Below are 18486 nucleotides of genomic sequence, written 5' to 3' on the forward strand. Positions count from 1 at the left end.
CAAGGTGAACCTGAACCGTCTGAAGCCAGCTGTCATCTCTACCATCCAACTGCCTCTTTTTACAGCGAGCACCTCCCTTTCCATGAATTTTGCATTAATGGGTTCGTCTGGGACTGCAGTTGCAGACATACCTGAAATAGCTTTTAACTATCTGTCTTGATAGGTGTTAAAACAGAAAGCACGGGGCTAAGCACAGGCTGTAACTTATCCCAAAGACTCAGAATGACTCAGGCAAAATTCTCCGCTCCTGCAGCAATGCTGTGAGTTATCTCAGCTACACGTCTACGCAAACCACAGTCTTAGCAGCACATAGAGCAGATCCTTCGGTCCTCGTTCCTAACCAAACTCGCACCTCTCCAAAGTGCTTGGCTTTTCCTGTGAATCACACCTCAAAGTAACTGCCCCACACACAGTGCGTCAGGACCTACTGCCAGCTCCAGTTATGGCTTGGAAACCACCAAACATTCAGGTGGCCATGAATTCAATCCGAACGCAGGGTCTGAGTCGGGGATGAGTAACAATCGCAGTTATGCAAGTTGAGGGCATCCAGCTCTCATGCTCCAGGCCATGGGGGTCAGGGAGGAATGTTCCCACATGCACAGCACTGAATCACCCGCCGGCTTGTCTTCCCCTGAGCACCAGGTATTAGCCAATGGCTCTGGCAGGATTACAGACCAAAAATCCCAAAATTCCAGTCTGCTCCGGTCCGACAGTATGTGGTTAGAAAATGGCAGGGAAAAGTGTGCAAGGCCATGAGCTACCCAGCAGACTTTCACTGCACAGCAATGCACCCCTCGCAGCAATACTCATTAGCTCCTCTCCCTTAAGTGTTCTTGCCATGTTTCCTTGGTGCTCAAAATAGTCGCACAAAGTGGTGGCAGTCAGATGAACAAATACTGAACCTGCAGCTGAACCACCCGAAGGTCAGCCACAAGGCACTTAAGAGTTAAAAGCCACTGACACACACACACACACATATTTGTACCGCTGTGATCACCAACTCTTAACATTGGTGGACAAGCAGTGTAGAGCTCATAGATTTGACACTGAATTTTGTTTTAGTCTACACAAAGATCACATTCACAGAGAATTTAATTTAAGGCTACAAAGCAAGTACTGGCAGTGTGCAATTTGGATGCAGTGACTCATGCCAAACTTATAAATATGCTGTGGGGACAGAACAAATATGAATTGAAAATGAACCTTCCACTGGGAATTTGGGTATTTTAAAAACTCACCAACTGCTGATAAATATACACTGATGGGACACAGCTCCTTTAAGATGTTCTGTGCCTTACTACCACCAAGAGCAAACAAAGGTTCAACCCAGGGCAGCAAATACGCAAAAGCATTTCCAGTGTCGCAAGGAACTTCTCCCTACAAGCTGGGACATGAGCAACCTCCCATTAATAGACATCTACGTACAGTAGCACTGAGCGGCCTCAGTCAGAATGGAGCTGTTGCCTCCGAGACTTAATACGAGCCAAAAGGCAGGTTGCGTCCCTTTCACATCAGTTGGAGGGCACGGGCTAATTCAGAACTGCTCTTTCTACCTTCAGGGTAACGATACTTACAGCTGCCCCACTTGGGCCTTTTAAAACGGCAGTGCTGTCCAGCCCTCGCCACGATCCTTCTCTTAGAGGCTTGTAGCAATGAGCCTGCGAAGTCTGGACAAAGGCTGGTGCTGAGGCAGCAGCAGCAGTGCCAGTAATCAACTGAACTGCGATACCTTTATGAGCTGTCCCTTAAAATCAAACTGCTGTACGAAACCCCCGCGAGTGCTCCAGCCTGATCGATAGCTACCAGGTAAGAAACGAGCTGCATACCTTTGGGATTATACAGTTTGCTTTAGGCTTCTGATTGATCTTGTGGTGATTTCCTGTGCCTTAAAACCAGTGGCAAAAGCGCAAGTTAAAGATGAATGGCACGCTCAAACGTTTGCCTTCATGTAAGAGAGCAGAACGTGTCCCTGGTTTTTATGGTGAAATACATCTCAGCTTTGAGAGTACAGAAACTTCAGACACTTAGCTCTGCAAAGCTCATTCCCTGCCCATCTCCTACACCCTCAGAGTAACAAATAACAAACCAGTATTCCTCATTGTAAAGATATATCTTACTGCAGTTTCTACAATCATTGCCACTGGATTAAAATTTTCAGCCTGAAACGATGCTGTGGATGGCATTATGATCTGCAAACTGGAGGCACCTGATAAGTTATCTTCTGTAATGAGTATTAAATAGAGCCCATTAATTCCCGCAACCGATCACCGGCACTTAGAGCACACAAGCGATCTGGCACTATTGCAATTATTCTTCAGGAAATCCTGTCATGCTCTAAAATACTACCAAGAGGAATTAGATGATGAGCTTTTCAGGCAGACATTTTTCAGCTCTTGTCTTCCATAAGCAAAATCTGCAACTGAACTCCTGCCAAAACTAAAATTTTACACTTAACAGAAGGGACAGTGTATGTTGTTGCCTGAATTAATCTCGGTTACTTAAGATTCAGCAAAGCATGCTTACACATGAGTAATAAGACATGTGCTTAAATATGTTAAAGTGTTTTGCTGAATCAAGGCCTAAAAGAGATTCCACTGGTGTTAGGGCTGAGAGAGCATTTGAACCTACATTTAAAAACCATCCTAACAAGCTTCAGTTGTTTCCTCTAAGAGACTGTGGATAAAGATCTACATTGAACTATTTTATCCCAAGGAAACCAGATCGCTTTGGCTTTTACATTACCTGAAGAGAATAATCTGACCTCCAAAAAAAGCTATCTGGGGAGCATGGCTTTTTGCAGAAGGCAATAGGGGTTTACACAGAGACATAACAAAAATTAACTGACAGAGCAAAGTTCTGAGATGCTGAACTTGCTCAGTTATGGGAGCAAGGCTCAACTATCCAAAGCCCACTGAACATGTTAGAGAGGCAGAAATGCAGCATTTTATTTTAAAACATAAAATATGCCTGCTAGGTAGGACATTTACTTTTCCTTTCCATTCTTCTTCTGACTTCAGTTCACTGGCAAGATTTCCTTTTTTTGAGGAGATCCTGTACAACTCTGAATCAATATATTACTGAGTTTTATCCCAAAGTTGCCAGAACCTAGAAAGACAATGAAGATATTTACCATCTGAGCATTTTACCAAAATGTCTAAAGGGGACAGAAATCTTCTGTTTATTTACTGTATCTCTGAAATATTTCCTTGTCTTTCTGTGTTCATGTTCTCAAGAGCCAACCACCACCACTGCAGAAGAGCCCTGAGAATCCATCCTTGCATCCTCACACTTCTACGCTAGCAAGGCTGGAGTCCCCTTAGAGGCGCCTGCACCTGCGACCGTACTTTAGGTTTTCCTCTTAATTACAAGCAACACAAACCCTCCATCAATAGTGTGATATACGACAGTGGGAGTGGAAAGGGACAGCACTGGGGCAAGCGCTGTATGCTCCCTGGAAGGCACAGGATGGCCCATTCTGCCACGTGCTCCCCGTTTCAACCAGGGCACCCTGACAGATGGCACTTGGCACTGAAACCAAAGTTAAACTCAAAGAAGTGCCTAAGAAAGGACTCTGACTCAGGCAGACTTTCCTACTGACGGTCTCTCCCCACTTCTCTGCAGAACTGCACTTCACTGAGCTGAAAATACTCACTGCCGAGTGCTGAAAAAAGGCCCTTGGAGGCTCCATCACTCATTATCACGTTTCAGCCTGAGTGGTCTCCAAACCACAACTTTTCCCAAGGGTTTGAAATATTTTTTGTTTTTAATTTTTTAATTGTAGCTGGTTAAATATTGGTCCCTTATCTAAATCAGATGTCTTCAGGTACAGAATTTTTCTTCTTCAGTTACTGCCTTGTACTTCTAGATTCATTATATTGAAAATAAGACTGGTAACTGCTGCAGGAGAGTTTGGATCATTCTTGTTACTTAGGAAAAAAAGAAAGGCAAGCTCACGCTCTTACTCTATCTCAGATTTCCAAGTATACATAGGAACTAGTGCATAGGAACTATTTTAGGCAGAGTACTAACGTACTTCTCCACTCTCCTGTCAAAGGCTCAGAAGGAGCGTTACTCCGTGTGCTGTGACCTCTTGCCTAACAAAGGTCATTAATGATCACCCAGTTACCTATGTATTGAATCTAAAAGCTTGGCTCAACTTAAAACACTTCCAAAGGGACATTCAGTCTTAATTTGAAAACAAAGAAGAACAGAGAATGTGCCGCTTCTCTTGCTATTTCATTCCAGCAGTTAATCATCCTCATCGTATAAAAACTGTCTTTGATTTCCTATTTGAATTGTGTAATTTCAGCCTCCAGAAAAGATCTCTCTTGCGTTTGTCTCTAGTACATATGAGACCACTTTCTAATGCTGTTTTCTGGTAAAAGTATTTATGAGCTCCAGCCACATGTCCCTCCTGTTATTTCTGATACCCAAAATACACTGGGCCCTCACGATTAGCTTTCCTCCAGCCTTTAATCATCTATGTAACTCCTTTCGGACTCTCTCCAGTTTTTCCTCATCTCTTTAAAGGCGGGCACCAAAGCACAGCATTCTCACCTGGGTCCCACCAACATCACACTGAAGGTAAAATGAACTCCCTGTTCATAAACTGCAATACTGAGAGAAGTTTGTGTTTGGTTGCTTGTACAAGAGGTCCTGTAAAGCCTTTTCAGCAGCACACTCCAGGACGCAATTCCCATAGGTGGGACCTGCATGCCTCATTCCCAAGGTCTGGATCTACTGGTGCTGTCCTGAATCACTCTGGTTTTGCCAAGGACCGCAGAGCCCCAAATAAAGTGGGAAACCAAAGAGATAATGCAACACCCCCTTTCCAGCTATGCTCATTTTGATACTATTTCAGAGCTGACTGGAGAGGAAAAGCTCTGCTTTTGACTCACAGTTGCATGTAGCTGAACCTAAGCTTTGATCAAGTTTTTTTTACCTGCACTCAGGCATTTCGGCCACATTAGCAGCATATCCACCTTTTCAGTGCCTAACGGAAGAAAGCCCCCACACATTCCCCTTTCGATGGGATTGTATCAGAGGTTGCAGACAGAAGGAAATCCAAGCCCTTCTGGCTTGCGAAACATCCTGGTGGATGATAGCTGGACCCTCCAGCCCACGAGCAGTCCAGCGAGAAGCTCAGAAGACAACCTGGAGCACCGTTTCCTCCTGCGTGTGCATGACTCACGGAAAGCTGTGTGAATCACGACATTCCACAGGCACCGTGGGGTGGGGCAAAACTACACTCCGAATGGACATGTCTCAAGTTGCCCTATGGTAGATGTACACTGGCCACACACACCACATCAGGACAGTCAGAAAAGCTTGTTGTGCTTTTGAATAACTAAGCTGGGTTTGTACTTTGCTGTTAAAATACATTCCTCGGCCCTTATACATTCTTCTGAGGAACAGAGTGACCTGTGTACAGACCCCTGTGGTAGAAAACATACATCCTGACTACTTAAAAAAAACACGCCTGCCCCAGAGAGGAAGCTGGAATTCACCCATGCAATTAGGTTGGGTTAATGTTGGCAATGAGTGGATAGATATTATCCGATATCATATTTTGTAATCCTCTGCTAAGCAGGATGCTTTGGGAGCCAACAAAATAGCTACTCATTCACTGTCAGACTTCAGCAAAGTTGAGAGCGATCCCTGAAGGTTTCAGATGAGTTTATTCTAGAACCTGGTAATGGTCCAGAGTCATTTATAAAGGTCACTAAATTCTATGCCCAGGTTGTAGGTTTCTTTAAACCAATATTTATCTGTACAAATCTCAGGAGAAAAGACAACACTTCTTTCACAAGTGAACTTTACAATGGTCTTTTCATTATCAACTTATTTGGTTCTATGCCAATAATCGTTTACTCTTTTTCTAATCCTTCATTAATCCTTTTTATAAACAATTTACGCTCGGCATATTCTGCTCAGAGTAAATCTTTTGCTGTGTATACGTATCGCAACAAGATCTTCAACATTCAGGCAAATATTTTCATATATTAGGAACCTAAATAAATGTGTGGGTATATCAAGAAAAGTTACCCGACTCCTGAAAATTGAGCTTTCATACTTCCCTTGAACTTGATGGGAATTTGTGAGCTCTCAGCAGTTACAGACAAGACACTGAGGAAGTTTCCAACTTAAGTTCACAATGTTTGACTTGAGGCAAACACTTCTGAAAGTGCTGCCCTCAATTTTCCAAGTCCTGTTTCCCCGGCAAAGCCATGACTTCCCCAAATCACATACCAAATGCATCACTTCCAGATGCGTTCAGATTAAAAGAGAAACCTAAAAAGGTCCTAAGAACAGCAAGGAGGAGACAGTGATTTACTTGCAAGCTTTCCTCTACAAAAATAAAATATTGTAATAGCTTCAGGTGAAACACGCAGTTTCTATTTGTTCTTATCACATTCAAATATAAGAGAACAATTTTCGAGCATTATGTATATACAGAAATTACAAATATACATGCTTGACTAGAGTTGCATTTGCAAATAGAAAGTGAGGGAAAATACAGTTTTGACTACACAAATTTTATCGTTTTTCTGTAGAAATGATAAATGCATATTACAGTTCCATAAACACAAGTGATTTTAAAGTATGTAGCGCTTATAATGGCCAGGTTGAAGCCATTTTGTAAACGCAGCCCCTAAAACAACCAAATGCTACTTTTTGGCGTTGTTGCTTAAGAAAACACCACTGAACACTTACAGATGGCAAATAAAAAACAACTTTTGAAGCTGGAGTCTTGCATGGGAATTTTGCCTCAGGAAGCAGGCAAGATGAGGTCTCACTTTGTACACTGGTTGCTACAGGAATATGTATTAGAAAAGGAAGCCACTTAATAAGGCTACGGTAGATCTGACTTACCACAAGAGCAGCACGTGAAGCAGTTGGTATGATAGAGGTTACCCATTGCTTGGCAAGCCTGGCTCGCTCCATACACACCTTTTCCACATTTTATACAAATACCTACAAAGCAGAAAGAGAATGAAAGTTAGAATCCTCCGCAGCTCCTAAAAACAGCTCCAGGCCATTGATTTGTAACACTCATGATACCCCCATCAGGCCCTAAATCAATGAGCTCCTCGCCCTGAATAGATTCAAGTACCCAAGACAGCAGCAGGCAGCTTGAGTGAAACAAATGCATGGAAATGAACCCAAAATAAAGGTGGGGGGGAAGCCTCTGCTGGTGTTTGAACGCATGGAGACTGAGGCTGGCTAAAGACAGAAATCCAAAGGAGGCAGGTACAATGAGAGGACAGAAAGTTTGCACACTCCATGGAAATAATTCCTTTTCCCAAGAAGTAATTTAGTGAGACCTTCACAACTAGGTGCTCCACCACATTACATTCAATAATCACTAATAAAAAAAACAATTCAGTCCAAAACCAAAACACTTCTCTTTGTCCCTCTCCAGCAATGCAACATCAACAGCATTGGTCCATGGTGGAAGCCATGGAGTACTGGGAAAACGCATCTGTCAGTCACATTTAATAATTGTTTAACTTTCCATAAATAGTAGTATGTAACCTCATAAACATAACCTGGCACCTTACAAAACAGAAGAGCAAGGCTTTCACCTTCCTAATGGGCTAAGGGCAAAAATTCCAGCTGGCAGTTTTGCCTCAGTGGGGTCAGAAATTCACCTTGCTGCCCAAGCCTGCTCTTGGTGATGCTGGGGATGACTCCCATGAAGTCCGCGTGAGACCAAAATACAAAGAGCCAGTGTAGCACTGGCAGAGTCAGCAGTTAGCTCCACACATGGCAGACTCGCCAGAAAGGTCGTGATTTCAATAAGCTCTACAAAGAGGGGTTTTGGGGTGGTTTTTTGTTTGTTTTTAAAAAGCTTTTTCCTCATAGTTACAGCTTTAAGAGTCGTTTGCCTCTGCATTTATTTCTTTCTATGCATAACCTCTCTACACTCAAACCAGGGCAGGGAGAGAATTCAAGAATGCCTTTGCTTCTGCATCTCCATGAAGAGGAAACAAAATGCTAGAGAATTTATGTCCTTCTCTCACATACACAGGACCACCGATTTTAGATTTTTCTGAGATGTCCATTGGTCTCTATTTGATTGTACATCTCAAGACAAGGCTGCGTGATTTTTCAAAATGCTACAACTGAAAATAAAAATTGAGATTTTTGCCTCATACAAGTCTGTAATGAAGCTGCTGTGCTCCATGTGCTGTTTGAGGCCCTATTTCTACAAATGCGTGCAGAAGCTTAGCATTAATCATTAGCATCAACAAAACTGCTAATATACTTAAGAATCTAGGAACTTGAGAATTACAGAATTGGGCATTAATAATCCAGAATTCTCCCCTGCTGTGCTGTGAACATTTTATACACATAAACACACAGAAAATACAAATGCAAGCTGCTCACAGGGGAAATTAGCATATTATGAACTGGTAGAAACTTTAATAGCAGAAAGAACGAACTTGCACTAACAAAGCACTGGGTGTGTCAGTTCAGTTTCCATAGTTTTGCTTTTATTCACTCCCAGTATATGAACTGGCATAAGCTGCCATGCCAGAGACAGAAATGCTGTCTGTCCCCGGCAGGCAGCTGTACGGAGATGAGTAAAGCTGGCAGGAGAGCAGTACCCAGTAATACAGCTGAGACTTCACCTGGGCTATCAGCGAGGAAACAGTCGTAGACAACACTGTGCCCATGAATATCTCTGCCCCCTCACCCCAAGCTATTCAACACACATTTTAAACTTCATTTCTGAAACCAAGCTGTTTCAGTTCAGTGCAGCATTAACACACTGTGTTATGTATGGGCTGTGTCGTGTGAGCGGTTTAAATGGGATTCTGTCAAGTTAAAAATTATATTTGAAGAAAAAAAAAAATCTTCTTCTGCTACTAATATTCAAATATTGAAATGGAAATATCTTTCATAAATCATGGGTTTCTTGGTGTTTACACCTTTAACTCCCTCATTTCAAATCATGAAGAGAGTCAGCCTTTCATTCAGCTAGCTCAGCATCCTAGCACAATGTTGCCGTTTTGGACCATGAGCGCATTTGCCAAATGAAACAATAATTTTAAAAAACAATAAATCTATTAATAATAGGGTTTTTTTTTTTAAATCGTAAATATGATTTCAGTGTTCCAGTGAAGCAGGAACTATAATATTATCAGATACCAATGTCCCATGCTAAACCTGTGACACAAACTAGCTGCCAGCTAGGTCCATCGGTTCATTGCAAACAAAGTATTAAGAAAATGCTGGTCCTTAGGCTAGCTCAGCTCTGGTATAGGACATGGGAATTTCAGAATATTTCTTGCTTTATCCAAGGCTGTTATATCTATTTATTTATTTGTAACCAAAGGTTATGAAAAAGGTCTGCTATTTGCCATGAGTTAATGGTTAACTGCTGATGAAAGATGGTTATTGATTACTGCGGACACTGATCAGAAAAGGCATCCCATCAGCCAGCAGCTGCAGCAATTGCTCCCAGCAGCAGCACAGCATCCACAAACCTGCTCTCTGTCTCACCACATACCACAAGTACTGCAATAACCCTGGTCCCTCCTGGCCCTGGGGCAGGAGGGGCTGCACACAGAGCAGAGAACATGGGGCTCACACAAGAAATGAGCAATCTGTTATTTCAGCGTCAGGTCTTGGTATGACCTTTCCATCGCTCTTGGCAGTGGTGCCAGAAGAGAGCCCCTTCAGAGCTCCCCAGCCATCTGCACCCCTCTTGCCCATCTTTTTATGCCAACCATGTACCGGGACTGGCAGCTATTGATAGTCTGTCTGACTGCGAGGTTACACTGAGAGATCTACCTTTTCCCATTTACACTTAATATTACTCAAAGAGGAGCAGAAATCCACAGTCTGTAATTCTCTGGCACTTCTGTCTATGAGCTCTCAAGCACAAATCTACGACAGCCATGAACTGCTTTGATAAATGAAGTTATTGCCTCATTTCTTTGCCATTGCTCCACTGAACCATCAGAAGAAAAAGAGGGATTTATTGTGGATGTTAAACTTACATTGGCCTCTCCAGCAAGTGATTTGTTATGAGCAGCTGTCAGTTTGTTAACTCGTTTTCTCTAAGAGACTAGTCATTAACTCCAGGAATGAATAACCACAGAGACGATTAGCATACTAAAAAAGCGCATGTATAATTCCAAAAGTATATTTTGGAAAATATATATGCAGCTGTGGTGTGAGTATAGCGTGAGCTCATAACTGCCTAGGAAAAGCACTGATTACATGGCTGCTCAGGTCTGGTTTTCCACCAGTCACAGCCCAGACTGCACACTGCAAGCTTGTGAAAGCCTTGACATAACAGCTACATCACTTTTTTTTTCCCCCCAGAATTGATTCCAAAGCTTGTTAAACCGCCTATGAAGAATGTTCTGTTACAGAGCAAGCACGTCTCATTTCTGACACTTCACTTGACATGACTTCAGATCAACTGCTTCAGCCTTTACATGATTCCTTGCCCCTCCTGACACCTCTATTCTAAGCAGCCCACTGTGCCTCCAGTTCTTTAACACATCAACTGTTGCATTTCCACTCAGGTCACCAACTCTCCTACAGATCTGGTGTCTCTCTTTACCTAGAAAAAGATGTTGTAATATGTTGCATATACCCAAAGTTTGCACAGAGGTTGGCTGAGCAGGAGCACAGTGTCACAGCACTCCTTCGCTGCGGTGAGGAGATGTTTGCATCCTCACGTAGTGTTTAACCAAATATGAGAGTAGAGACTGAACAAACACACTCCGTGGACCGCAGCAGAAGACCACCAACAAAAATGACACTAGAAAGAGAAGGAGCTCCCAGAGACTCCCTGCTGGAGTTAGCTACAGCACATTGCCAGCGCTCCCCACACCTTTAGCCAGTCCCCTTCACTGAGCCTGACCGCATCAGTCAGAACATCTCTGGACGCCACCAGGCAAGCCTCCAGCACTGTACTGCAACACAGCCGTCAGAAGCACGATGTTCTCTGGGTAACTCATGCATTAGCAAAATGCTAATATCAGCACCAGGAGAAAGTAAGACAGGTATTTTCTGATGTAGTCAGTTGTTTTGCTATAGACGCAAGAGACCGAATGCAATGCATTATAGCTAGCAAAGGTATGAGCAACAACCTAGAGAAGATATTAAAGCTACACGATTTTTGTTTAGCCTGCTATAATGTACTTTTGTAAGAGTTCCCTGTAGTAGCCTATGCATTAGAAGAAGTTCCGTTTGGGACCTGTACATCAAATCCTGGGATGTTCTTTTGACCATGCCAGTGCAGGCCGGTACTTCATACAGACTTCACCAGGTACCCAGAACTGGGAAAAAGGCAGTAAGCAAAGGTTAAATGGAGTACATATAATAGGAGATGTATAACCACCGTTTGGCCAAGCTTCGTCCTTGGACATGTGAAACTCAGCCTGTGCCTAATACCATCCTCACTTAACCTGAAGTCAAGAGTAGCACAAATGCAAGAAAAATGGTACCATATGGCCTCTCAACTTCAGCACAGAGCAGCTGTGTGAGTCAGAGGGGGAATCTGGCTATCGCACTCCTTGACAGCGTGCCACATCTCAGGGATGAGCTACAGCTTTACTGTCTTACAGCCACACCGTATCTCCAGGATAACTGCTACATGCTGCCTACAGTAGGAAACAACCAAGCCCTGTCGTCAAGAGTTATGGTAAAGCTAAAATTAACAACTAACACATGGCATAAATGACTCCCTCCCTGCCTCTACAGTTCTGTTCATGCTGCAGCGCTGGGAAAAGGGCGGGTGAACATAACACTGGGCAAAATCGCCTTTTCTTCCCTCGGACAGGAAAAGACCATCTCTATGTAAGTCCCCAACAAGCTTTTCCATACCTGTGGCCCAGCCAAGGTGCAGGGGCAGGGAAATGAAAACCTACAGCCATGAAGCAGGAAGAACAAATGAGGAGGGAAGCCTTAACTCAGCTCCAGAAATCATACTGCAGCAATAGGGGCCAGCTGCAAGATGGGGAGGACTGTGAGGGGCTGCGCCAGACCCCTGCAGGTGTCACTGGCCACGGGAGGTGCTCCCACATGGGCTGCAATGCCTGCAGCCAGTTATCTCACACCCGGGCAGGTTTTACACAGGGTGTTGCTACTAGCTTTAAAAAAAATATTCTGCTAAGAAGCTAGGTAAATAGTGAAGCATCAGAGCTGCCCCAAGCCTGGGCAGCCGTGCCACTACTCCAGCAGTACCTGCCCAAGCTGAAGGCAGCTACTGTGCAGACGTCCTGGACTGCGGCAGCTCAGATGCCGAGAGGTGACTTCAGGCAAGAAAAATGCTCCCTTCCTTCCAACAACCACAGGAGGAGGAATCTTCCGACACACACGTCATCTCCCAGTCAGAGGCAGATAGAAGAAACAAGGCACCTACACAGCGTGCAGGAGCAGAGCCTCTTCCCAGCAGGTGGGCAGGAATGAGGGAGGCAGCCTGGGAAACCCTCCTGGCCCTCGCCACCGTGGAGGGCCCTCGCCCTCTCACTGGAGGGCCTTAATTTGTCACCTAGCAGATGCCTGGCAAGCACACCAAGGTTTGAATACCCTACATAAAATAAAATCTGGTATATACAAGTTATACGTGAATAAATGGACACACTCAGCAGCAATGTAACAATTGCACGAAGACCTGGCCTAAGTTGTCTTGTGATAGGAACGATGGAGGGACCGTCTGGGTAAGCTACCAGCACTGCTCTCTCCCCCAGGGGAAGATCAGAAAACACCACAACTTGAATTAAGGTTGAAAACGACAGACTACGCAAAGTGGGAAATGCTCAGGTGAACATTTTAAGCTCCCCTCCCAAGGCACAGCCCATCCATACCTGGCACCACAACACCCCACAGCCAGGAGGGACCCGACCCCATCCCGTAACACAACTCTGGCTTGCAAGTACCCATGTGCTCCCCGCAGCGACTGTGCTGGAGGCTGGAGTAGGTTAAACTGGAGGAAGATGGGCCACACCACCTAAAACAAATCACAGCTTAAGCAAAGCGAAACTTTTTGCTGTCATTGTTAAACCTTATTGAGATTGCCCCCAATCTTACTTTCCTCCTCAAGGAAATAAAGTAAAAACCCCACCAATAAACTGCTTAAGGGCCTTGAGATATATATCTGCTGACTTAAAAGATCTCCATCACTTCAGCACCTGCCTTCTACAGGAGGCTTTACTCAATTAATAGACAGGCTTGGAGCAGGAGGGATGCGTGTGTAGAACTTACTCAGAAAAATCAAAGTTTGAGATTAATTTGTTTGGTTACAAAAACAGTGAAGTTCACATTCACTGGAAGTTTTGTAGAAGCAAGCTCTAGGTTATAACTCCAGCTCACGGAATAACTTTCATTACCTCTACTCTGCCTATTGCTTAATGAGGCTGTGGCTCGTGTAGGACAAAGCTGCTGGGAGAGGTCATGGCCACAAAGGGAGGTGCTGGGACCAGTTGCAGGAATGACAGTGCTGATCAGGACACAGGAGCTGAGCTTTACCTGCCTGAGGGATCAGCGCTGCCAGCAGGGCTCAGCCTCAGCCTATTCCTACTTGCTTCAGTAAATACCTGGGCTGTTCTGTCGGAAACTTTCCAGAGTTTCAAATGTAGGGTGAGGTGATGGGCGAGAGAAGACCATAGAAACAACTCTCAAACACCACCCTCCCCAACTTCATATTTTCGCAGCTATGAGCCCAGGGCACATCTGTGCTGGTGAATTAAAACCACAGCAGCTCCAGGTCAGCACTGCGGAGTGGGAGATGTCATGGGAGCCAGTATCAGCTCTATTTAGCAGCTGCTGGAAAACTGGAAGGCTTTTGTTACTGTTAAAGTAGATCCACCCAGTCGCGCAGTGAAAGCCTGAAGCTAGCGCAGCAAATGCTTATTGCTTCATACAGTATGCGAAATTACTGCTCTGAACCATGAAATTACTGACACTATCTGCACAGAGTTCATCCTGCCTTGGCCGCAGCCGGCGTGCCTCTGCATAACTTCCCTTTGTGTGGATCTCTGGCTCTGCCGCAGAGCCTCCTGATGGCACAAGGCATATCACAGGCCTATTGTTCTGAGCAGTGTTTTAGTTACACTGACACTTCGTTTACAAATATTCATTCATTTCTCTGCTTCTTGATTTAGTGCATGGCAGTTCCAGGGTGATTTATACTTATCACTTGGCATTTATAGAAAGATCTTTTGCTACTGAGGCAATGAACTGGAAGACCGAGTAGTTCTCGTGGCTGCTCCGTCGTCTGTGCTGCTTTGGGTTGCTTTGTCAGTGATTCAGAGCTCAGCTGACTGCTCGAGCTTCATGCTCAAGTTGACAGCCACAGCACAAGAGGACTTGCAAATAACTTTAGCAACTGAAATATTGACCAAAGAAAAGACAGAGAAAAAAATCCTGCTTCTAAAAGTACCTTGTGATTACTGGGATGAGCAAAGCAAGGAGACACATACAGCTGGAGTGGTAAAGGAGAGCAACACTGGGAATTAATGACTTGGAGGGAAAAGCATGTCTGTACAGCCCCTTCCCTGTCCTACTGCCCCTCCACTGCTGAACATCTGAATGTCTCGCTGTGGACATGCATCCTCTTACAGCCCACAGGGACCAGGTCAACAAGGCCTTTCAGCTCAAACCATGCTTATTTTGCCTGGAACATAATGAGTGTCATCACACATATAATTCAGTCTATTTGAGGAGTGTAACATTTGTAGCACAGTGGTAGTAGCAATCAGGTGAAGACAGGCTGGGGCCAGCAAAAACTTGAGCTTGTACAGCTGCTGGCAGAGGAGGACACACCACCAGACCCAGAGTCGCCAGGCCAGCCCAGAGACACGCACATCAGTCACACAGCAGGAGCGATGCTGCTGCAGGTCCTGGTTTCAGTCCAGAAAGATCTAATGCTAACATCCAAAGGTCCCCAGTGCTCCTGGACAAATTTCTTGTTGGGAAGCTGGTGTAGAGCACCAGGGGCATTCAGCCCAGCTGTATATCCACACTGATTTAGGAAAAGGGCAGACCTTCACACTGCATACCCCAATATAATGGGCAACAGACATGGCAGTTCACAGATGGTGATAGAGGAGATTTCTCAAAAAAATATTCAGGTTGCAAATGCACTCACACATAAACATTTGGTTTTTAATTAACATGGATACTGCAATTTCTACCAGCGCTTTGATTTCTACAAGTTCATTTAGCTGGATGCACCAACTGGAGGTCATCTGAGCTCTGGGATGAGATGCTTGTCCATGTCATTACTTCAGATTTACTCTGGCATAATGCAGGTCAGAATGTGGACCTGGTAAGTTTTATTTAACCTGTTTCTAGTGGCAGGGTTTACAGACATCAAGACAGTTTTATTACAGTAAATAAACAATAAACGAAATATTTAAAGCTTGTATTTTCATCACCTCATTTCTGCTTACTGATACCACACATTAATAATAGTATATCTATCTACACATTGCAGATTTTCCTATATAAATGACAGTGATCACAGCACAAAACCAGCCAGCAGCTCTATCATACCAGCCCCCTTTTCCAGTTTCGACTTTCTTAGTTGTCTTTAGCAAACCATTTAGTCACTCTGTCTTGGCTCTTTTCTATATGAAATGGGAGCCACTGACACCTGTGTGGTCTTCAGAGAAAAGACAGTTAAACCTTCTGAGATGACACGAGAAAGGCAGAATCCATTTAAATGCTTCAGCTTAGAAAAATCCCTGCAATCCCCAGGTAACAGTGGTAGTGAAGACACCAACAATGCAGCCCAAATATCCTGAACTCCACATGTCAGACCTGAAAACATCAGCTGCACAGACGTCAAATTGGAAAGACTTTTCATTACATTCTCCTGACACTGCATGTATGAGTCATCACTCTAATATATGGCAGAAAAAGGTCATATATTACAGCTGCCTTCCTTGACATATTTAAAATGGGTTCATGATTAAACAAGGAGACTAGTCTAAAAGTTTCCAGGTGCACTTTTCTATTTTCTTAGATAACGGTCTATTTCCAGAACAAGCATGACAGTCTGGAAAAGGCATAGCATTACACAACCACATTTGGTTATAAATTCAGCAGCTCCTTCCACAAGCAGCACCCCAGCACTACACGTCCACGGCAGCCCCACTTTTCCACCACCCACTTTGCAAAGGTGCCACTGGCTCACTAGTGCTCACCTGCTGCATGGAAGTTTTTCATAATTTCCAGGAGTATAAATAGGTTTGCTTAAACAAAAGCATGCATCTAGGTAGGTATTATACCAAGCTATTTAGAAAGACTGAACTATTCGCTTAAGGAAAACTAGAAACATCTTAAAAACCATTGTCACCTCAACCCTCTGAACCAGGTTGGTTTTTTTTCAGACACTGCAAGTCAAGTGACTCAAGGATGCTTTGAGAGCCTGGGGAGGAGGGATATACCTTCCTGTAAGGACATCCTGCAGGAACAACAATTTCAGAAAGTCATTTGCCGCAGGTTTCTCCCACCTTCAGCTCATGAAAGATTTTAGTTCTAAAGTACCTATCCTGCCAAGCCTCACTTTCCCTGCCTTGGCTACAGTGAAAAGCCCAGTCTCCTCCGCAGCTATAAGGCCCAGGCCAGGGAGGTGCTCAGTGCTAGTGCGAACAGCCACATTCCTCTACTCCAGCAGGACAGGAAGACTCTCAGGTCATAAGAAAAGCCTGTCCTGGTCTAGCAAGCTGAAACCCCTTGGGACAGCTGGTCAAATACAGCACTAACGACATGTAAACAGGATATTCTAATTTTGCCTCCTCCACCTCCGGGAAACAGTAACACTACATGCTATATATGTAGGCTCATTTCCTTCCTATGGATCCAACTGCGGGGGGGGGGGGGGGGGAGTAAACATCAGAAAATCAACACACTGCCAACTTCCACAGCAAAATGAGGCTTCTACAGACCTGGGCAGTCCCATGCATTGGCTGCTCTCCACTGCAGACCTAAGGCAGACAAGTGGTGGCTGTTCCAGGCTTCAGCCAGATTCCTGTCTGCAGTGATTCTTACAAGAGGATAACTCTGACCTTCACATAACCATGAAAGGACCTGAGCTCCACTTTTACCTTTGGTGTCTTGCTCTCCAAGGCAGCTGCGGCCAGCCAGCACCACTCAGACCAGGAGTGGGTAGATCTCACTTCGCTCAATAGCAACCCTTCCACTGCGACAGGCAGCACTGCAGTAGATGAGGCCATGTTCCAACGACTGAATAAATTCAGCTTTACAACTCTTAGTAACGTATAAAAAGATGCCACAGAGTGTAAAGTACTGATGGTTAACTTCATATTGGCAGGATTTCTGCTAGGTCAGAGGTATTGTCTGTCTGGACTGCTTTGACTTTTTGCTGGATCAGGTATTGTCAAGTTCTGGACCGGGTAACAGTCTGCTCTCCAGCAGCTGGCGTGAGCTCCAGGGTACGTGGTCTGTCTGGCTAATTTGACAGAAATGTGAACATGCGCTTGATCCACATCCAATTAGCATCGATGAATGATCCAGAAATGCACAAATATCACACTCAGGACTATCCTTCTCCCCTGCTTTGTCCCTGTCTCATCTTGACACAAAATGGGAACAAAGTGGGTATAAAAGGCCAGAAAATTAGAAAAAAGTAGAGCTAGTTTTCTCAGATGAAAACAGCGGGAAATGGGCATGGTCATAGCCCTCAACTCAGAAGTATGCATAGTAGACTCTACTTAGGCACTCAGTTATACACTGTTTCCCAGCTAGGGATATACCATCATCCAGAGTTAGCAGACTGCATGCCTAGAAACACACTTGGTTTTTTACCACCCGCCTTTTATATTGTCATGGGCAGACCAATGGTAGAAGTGCCTGGCTCCTCTGCAAAAGCTAGGCACAGAGGGGGAAAAGTCCAAGATGGTGATCAGTGAGTTATCTCAGAAAGGACCTGGCAAAAAAAAGGCAAGCCCCAACTATAATGGGGCTTTGGCGGCATCTGCTCTTTTCGCAACCTGCCCACTGCACCTGCAGCCAAACCCTTGGCCCATAACCTCTACAGAGAAACCTGCAACCACTTAGCCAAAGTGCTAAGCCACTCCTATTAAAGAACATGGGTCCCATGACAGCACTTGGCACCGAGACGCAAACAGCAAAATATACTTTGGCCTCAATGGCTAATGTCAAAGGCTACTTGCTTGAGGGGAGAAAGGATTTATCTTTCGAAACGATCACCGTGCATAGCGCTGGCCCCAGCGCCCCAGTGCCTAACGAGTCTTGTCTTCACGAAACAGACACCAGCAGCTGCCAACCAGGCCTCAGCACCGCGGGACCCAACTGCGCAACACAGCAGGCCTGTTCCCAGAACCAGCACGGGGTGCCTTCTCCCCACCCACCCTGCTCACCGTCTCCATACCAAGATGGCAAGGCATCCTCTTTTTAAGCTGAATTCTGGAAGACGGACTCCATTTCTTGTGGAGCTAGATGCCAGAACTCAAGTCAAAGTGGCGAACAAGA

General features: G+C 44.7%; 1 protein-coding gene across 1 annotated transcript in view; it reads right to left on the reverse strand.

Moving 5' to 3' along the window:
* WTIP (WT1 interacting protein) overlaps positions 1-18486 on the reverse strand; it is an 84964-nt gene that overhangs the window by 44898 nt on the left and 21580 nt on the right. The window contains exon 2 of the mRNA XM_082320895.1: positions 6874-6975. Coding sequence (XP_082177021.1) covers positions 6874-6975 — 102 coding nt within the window. The remainder of the gene's footprint in view (positions 1-6873; positions 6976-18486) is intronic.

This window comes from Platalea leucorodia (assembly GCF_965183815.1).
Source record: "Platalea leucorodia genome assembly, chromosome: 8".
Lineage (NCBI taxonomy): Eukaryota > Metazoa > Chordata > Aves > Pelecaniformes > Threskiornithidae > Platalea > Platalea leucorodia.